This window comes from Leucoraja erinacea, chromosome 27 (genome assembly GCF_028641065.1).
Source record: "Leucoraja erinacea ecotype New England chromosome 27, Leri_hhj_1, whole genome shotgun sequence".
NCBI lineage: Eukaryota > Metazoa > Chordata > Chondrichthyes > Rajiformes > Rajidae > Leucoraja > Leucoraja erinaceus.
Window position 1 is genome coordinate 20426694 of NC_073403.1, and position 6612 is coordinate 20433305.

Here is a 6612-nt window from a genome sequence, read left to right on the forward strand (position 1 = left end):
TTAAAAAATTCCTATCATGACTCACATTTGGAAAGAAAAAAATATTGTCAAAGTAACAAGAGTCCATAAGGGAACATTTTAACTGAACAGCATGTGGCTGGGTGGTACACTTCCATATTTCTTCCCTCTCTATCATAATCCAGAAACAGGAAAACTGGACATCTGCTAAATTGCATTTTGTATAGTTAAGAGCTTAAGCTTTTAAATCCCTTAAAACGCTGTAAATTGGTGTATTCAATGCATCAAAATGATTTATAGGGTGCCTATGTGTAGGAAGGAACTACAGATGCTGGTTTAAACTGAAGATAGACACGAAATGCCGGAATGTCAGTCAGAACGGGCAAAATCTCCAAAGAGAGAAGGCCTGAGTGACATTTTGGGTTGTGACCCTTCATCAGACTGAGGATAGGATACCAATCCATCATATAATATTTAATGCAAATTGGAGAAATACTTTCACTATTCAGATGCTTAAATGATTGGCACTTAATGATATCAAGAGCAAATTATACTGTGAATAATTTGTTTTAAAAATGAAGTAAATATATCTCCATTGTTACTCACGTTCTCCAATAAAATGTTTTTGCTTCATAGGGTGCTCCTGGTATGCCTGGACCCCAGGGTCTTGCTGGTGTCCGTGGAACTCTGGGTCTCACAGGAATGAGAGGCGAACGTGGTAACATGGGTCCCCAAGGACAATCTGTAAGTTGTAGTTGTATTGTATTTGCACTAATTTACAAATGCAAGCATTGTACTTTTCATTTTGTTCTGTAAAATTCTTCATGTAGCATGCAGCCTTTGCCGTAAATTACATCTCGTATAAACCTTTGAGCACCCTACAAAAATTAGCTTCATAATGGAATCTACAGAAAGCATGCAAACATTCAGACCTGTCTTTAAGGATGTTTCCTGTTGATTATACTTTTAAGTCCAGACTTATTTTCTTGACAATGTATATGTTTGATATTCATTTTCTACCTTGCGTTATCATCTGTCATCTTTCAACATTGCATTACATCTTCTCCTAACAAAAGTCTTTATCCTTCTCGATTGTACCTAGGGTGAGTCTGGCAAGCAAGGTCCAGCTGGTTCACCTGGTGAGCGTGGTCCTCCTGGACCAATGGGTCCTCCTGGTCTCGCTGGCCCAACTGGTGAAGCTGGTCGTGAGGTATGAACGCAACCAAAGCAAACCCCTTGGAAAATGGATTTAAATCGGTTCTTTAATGTAACACTCAAACACTTGCTTTTGTACATTAGCATCTTTGCATACACTTTTTCCTTGTTTGCAACCTCCCAATATCCATTTTTTTAAAACTTATTTTATAAAATGTACACAGATATAATAGGACTATTTTGGGTAAATACGATCAAAAACTAAGTCGAGCAAATCCTCGCATCAGCTGTTCAGCTTCTGGACATGCATCTTCTGGAAAGATTCTAGTTGGAGTGCATGAAGTTGCATTTACACTTTCACCTGCATATTCCACAGAGGGCCGAAAGAATCTTCAGGTGTAATCTTTAAAACTGTAACGCTAATACCAGAAAACGATGGCTGCACTTCTCCACAATGACTTGTGCATTTTCACAAGAGTCAGGGGGAAGAGACAGGGAAGAGAAAGTGCTTCTGGACATTAGATATATATAGTGTCCATAAGATATTGAACCCATCTCATTCTGTATCATGGAGTAAGGTCACTTTCTCTTGGGAATCTCATTCCATTTTCACCCTGGCATTGTGATGGACCTGGCTCTTGATACGAGCTGTATCCCGGGTGATATAACTAGAACATAGTGACATCTTGTCGTGAAATTAAATCTCCTTGCACAACGATGCAGTCTACAAAGTCGAATGTAAATTTAAAAGCTCTAGGTTATTTACATTTTCATTCTTATCTCCTACAGGGTGCTCCTGGAGCAGAAGGTGCACCTGGTCGCGATGGTGCTGTTGGCTCCAAGGTCTGTAGCTTTCCTCCATTTCAGGCTTCCAAATATTGATAATCTGACCAGTTAATTGTTTTTAAGTGATGGTCCAAAAATTGACTTTCTACTCATTTTCAGGGTGATCGTGGTGAAGCTGGTGTGTCTGGTGCCCCTGGCGCTCCTGGTGCCCCTGGTGCTCCCGGCCCAGTTGGTCCCTCTGGAAAGACCGGCGATCGTGGAGAGCCTGTAATTATACCTTTTGTTTCCTCTGCCTTCTAGTATTTGAACTCCAAAATTGGAATCCTTTTCACCAGTTTCACTAGAACCATGCAGCATAGAAACTGGCCCTTCACCCAACTTTCCCAAGTCGAAGAACATGCCCCATCTCCATTAGTCCCACCTGCCTGTGCTTGGGCCATATCTCTCTTAAACTATCGTATCCATGTACCTGGCCAAATGTTTATTAAATGTTGTGATATATAACATGGGCAGCATGGTGGCGCAGCGGTAGAGTTGCTGCCTTACAGCGTCAGAGACTCGGGTTCGATCCCGGCACACTATGGCGGGCGGCTCAGTGGTAGAGTTGCTGCCTTACAGTGCCGGAGACCCGGATACGATCCTGACTACGGGTGCTGTCTGTACGCAGTTTGTGCGTTCTCCCCGTGACTTGCATGGGTTTTCTCCGAGATCTTCCGTTTCCTCTCACACTCCAAAGACCAACAGGTTTGTAGGTTAATTGGCTTTGGTAGAATTGTAAATGATCCCTAGTGTGTGTATGGGATAGTGTTAGTGTGCGGGGATTACTGGTCGACATAGTCAAGGTGGGCCGCAGGGCCTGTTTCCATGATGTATCTCTCAACTAAACTAAAAATATAACATATCAAAGATTAAAATTAAGTTTAACCACCTAATGTGGTTAGTCAAAACTGCACTATTTCAAATGTACTGATCTTTAAAATGCATTGAAAACTAAACAATTTGTTTTGTTTTTCAGGGTTCCGCTGGCCCTGCAGGTCCCTCTGGTCCAATGGGTCCACGAGGTGCAAATGTAAGTACCATTTGCTTTTTAACATTGTGCTTCAGATTGTTTAACTTAGTTCAACTCACTCTTAGCAAACAACCTTTGCAGATGCATTTATATAAATTTAACGTAAATGCAAAAATACAATTTAAGGAACTAAAATGCTTATTCATTTATTTTCTTAGTTTAATTAGTGGAACCACAAAAATAAATTAACTGAACCGAATGCATAATTGTCTTTGTCTGAAAAGGTTTAAGTTTGACATAAAAAGAGTGCAGGACGAAAACTCAACTAAACGCAACCCAACCCACTTACTTCGATTTCCAGAATTGCTAATAAGGACTCTTCAGATATCGGTAACTAAATGGAACTTCTTTTCAAATAGGGTTTAACTGGTCCACGTGGTGATAGAGGTGAATCCGGTGAGAATGGCGCAAGAGGCATTAAGGGACACAGAGGTTTCCCAGGTGCTCAAGGTCTTCCTGGACCACATGTGAGTTAACCACTCAAGAAAAAAAAAAAAGACCTTATGTCTAACTCTACAAATTCTTTATTTCTGCATAATATCATTCACCATGCTTAACTATTTTACTTCACCCAACAGGGTCCTCCTGGTGAACAAGGTCAATCTGGTCCCTCTGGTGCTGCTGGTCCACGTGTAAGTATACTCTCCATTGCTGTCTATTGGTAATAATACGAGGCAGTCGTTAAATACTGTTACATTCTTTAAAACAAAGTATCTAAAACTATGCAATTTGGAATGGAGGCATGGGGGCGCAGCAGTAGAGTTGCTGCCTTACAGCGCCAGGGACCCGGGTTTGATCCTGACTACGGGTGCTGTCTGTACGCAGTTTGTACGTTTTACCCGTGACCTGCGTGGGATTTCTCCGGGTGCTCCAGATTCCTCCCACACTCCAAAGATATACATGCTTGTAGGCTAATTGGCTTTGTTATGATTGTACATTGTCCCTAGTGTGTGTGGGATAGTGTTAGTGTAAGGGGATCGCTGGTCAGCGCGGACTCGGTGGATAAAGGTGCCTGTTTCCGTGTTGTATCTCTAAACTAAACTAAATGCATAACCTTTCTACAAAATCCCTGATTTCTTTAACTTTGGGGAACATCTGGTAAAATGATCACAAGTTTCACCTTCAATTACGTTTTCCTTTCTTCTAGGGTCCAGCTGGGCCATCAGGTTCTTCTGGTAAAGATGGTGTAAGTGGCATGCCTGGTCCAATTGGTCCCCCTGGACCTCGTGGTCGCACTGGTGAAATTGGCCCTGTTGTAAGTAATGTCAACAAATGCCATTACAGCTAATTATTAACCTGATCTTCAAGGGATGTTTCCTCAACTAAATCTTAACTACCCCTTCAGGGCTCCCCTGGATCTCCTGGTATTCCCGGCCCCCCTGGTCCATCTCAAGGAGGATTTGACTTCCAATTTGCAGCCCCACAAAGCGAGAAAGGCCCAGACCCACTCCGTTACTTCAGAGCAGATGATGCTGGCGCCGTTGCAGACCGTGACATTCAAGTCGACACCACCCTGAAGTCCCTTACCCAGCAAATCGAGAACATCCGCAGCCCCGAAGGTACCAGGAAGAACCCAGCCCGCACTTGCCGGGACCTGAAGATGTGCCACGCAGATTGGAAGAGCGGTAAGTCGAGATACAGACCTGATCCACTCTCTATACAGCCGTGGCTGCATTTATCCACAGGGTAGATTCGAATGTCGAGATGATTACATTCTCAAGCCAAATGCAAAGCTATAATCTAGAAGAAGAATTGTTATTTTGAGTAATATAAAATTAAGCTGCCAAAAAAAAGTTGGGTTATAGTTAACTGTTAGCCTTGTCAGAATGTTATAAAGCTCCACATCATAACAGAAGCTAGTGTGGATGAATTATTAGCAGTAGTTTAACCACACCTTCCATTTCTCATACAGGAGATTACTGGATTGATCCAAACCAAGGGTGCATCCTGGATGCCATTCGTGTCTATTGTAACATGGAGACTGGCGAGACATGTGTCTATTCAAGCCCACAGTCCATCCCACAAAAGAACTGGTACACAACCAAGAATCCCAAAGAGAAGAAACATGTCTGGTTCGGCGAGAACATGGATGGTGGCTTCCAGGTATGAACAAATGTTTTAAAAGGATATAATGTGCAAGAGTAACTCAGCAAGTCAGGCAACATCTCTGGCGAATATGGGGAGGTGATGTTTCGGTTCGAGATCCATGTTCTCCAGTGAGGCTTTCTTACCTGTTCAGTTACTCCAGCATCTTGTGTACTTTTGTGTATTAACCAATATCTGCAGCTCCGTGTTTCTACATGAACAAACATTATTTTTTAACTCTATCAATAATTACTTATTAAATTTAATTATGTCTAAGTTTATATTAATAATAATGAGATGGTAAATTAAAATGATTTTTTTTAGCAAAGAAAGGTAATTCAAGGTGACTTTAAACCATTTTATTATTTGGAATTATGCTTCGATATTTTAAAATGAGTAAGTTTATTTTTCAGAAATTGTAAGAAATAATGGCTTTATTCTTTCCGGATTTTAGTTTGGATATGGTGGTGATGATGGCGTTCTTGCTAGCGATGTCGCAATCCAGATTACCTTCCTGCGCTTAATGTCTTCCGAGGCAACACAGAACATCACATACCACTGTAAGAACAGCATTGCCTACATGGACGAAGAAGCTGGTAATTTGAAGAAGGCCGTCTTGCTGCAAGGTTCCAATGAGATTGAAATCAGAGCAGAAGGCAACAGTCGATTCACATACAGCGTTACTGAGGATGGTTGCACGGTGAGTTCCCATCAACACCATTAACAGCACCGCGAGGGCTGTAGGATCATAGAGGAACATGATTTCTCCTCTAACATCGGAGAATTAATATATCAGGAAAAGTGCATCCCAATCTTCATGAAATTGTGTTGAATCTTAGTTATTTTATAAATAGCTATATATTTAATCTTTAAGTTATTGAATTTCCACATATGCAAATATAGCAGAGCTATTTTGGTAAGGCACATAATACCTTCAGGGACAGATATTCACTTTCATCATCAGTACAATTTGGGAGGAAAAGCAGGCAAGTTCAGTGGGATGAAAACCTTACACATCTTCCAGGTGGCAGATAATCCAATGAGCAAAACATAGCAGTTTCCTCGTTTCTCCTTGTTTCTGTACTCTATAGCAGTTGATGTGTGATTCCAGGAATTATTGATGATTCTTGATTTTCTTTTAACCCAACAGACACATACCGGCGATTGGGGTAGAACAGTCATTGAATACAAAACAACGAAAACATCACGACTGCCTATTATTGACATTGCACCTATGGACGTTGGTGGCGCTGATCAAGAATTTGGTGTTGACATTGGCCCAGTCTGCTTCTTGTAAAACGGACTTGAAATTTACTTGCAGTCATCTCTAAACTTTCTATGCATTGAATCCTAAAATCATTCGACAGCCACGGTCCACTTGCTTAAACTTCGGGCCTGAAGACGGGTGGGACAACTACAAGGACACTTTTTTTATGTTCTCCGTTTCTATGGCAACAGGAAAATCATACTTGTCAGGTGTAAGCTTCCCCTTGGAGTTCAGAGATCACTGCAGGTGACATTTTGCCATATACCACTGCAGAGAAAAACTGAAAGATTGT

The 6612-nt window shown here is 41.4% G+C and overlaps 1 protein-coding gene across 2 annotated transcripts in view; it reads left to right on the top strand.

Annotated features, from left to right (window-relative positions):
• The window catches only part of LOC129710335 (collagen alpha-1(I) chain-like), a 28244-nt gene that overhangs the window by 21587 nt on the left and 45 nt on the right, over positions 1-6612 (top strand). For both annotated transcript variants that reach the window (XM_055657265.1, XM_055657266.1), the window contains exons 42-53: positions 595-702; positions 1061-1168; positions 1903-1956; positions 2059-2166; positions 2915-2968; positions 3328-3435; positions 3547-3600; positions 4116-4223; positions 4314-4593; positions 4881-5071; positions 5508-5753; positions 6204-6612. The exon at positions 6204-6612 is cut by the window's right edge and continues 45 nt beyond it. In XM_055657265.1, coding sequence (XP_055513240.1) covers positions 595-702; positions 1061-1168; positions 1903-1956; positions 2059-2166; positions 2915-2968; positions 3328-3435; positions 3547-3600; positions 4116-4223; positions 4314-4593; positions 4881-5071; positions 5508-5753; positions 6204-6350 — 1566 coding nt within the window. In that variant the 3' untranslated portion in view covers positions 6351-6612. The remainder of the gene's footprint in view (positions 1-594; positions 703-1060; positions 1169-1902; positions 1957-2058; positions 2167-2914; positions 2969-3327; positions 3436-3546; positions 3601-4115; positions 4224-4313; positions 4594-4880; positions 5072-5507; positions 5754-6203) is intronic.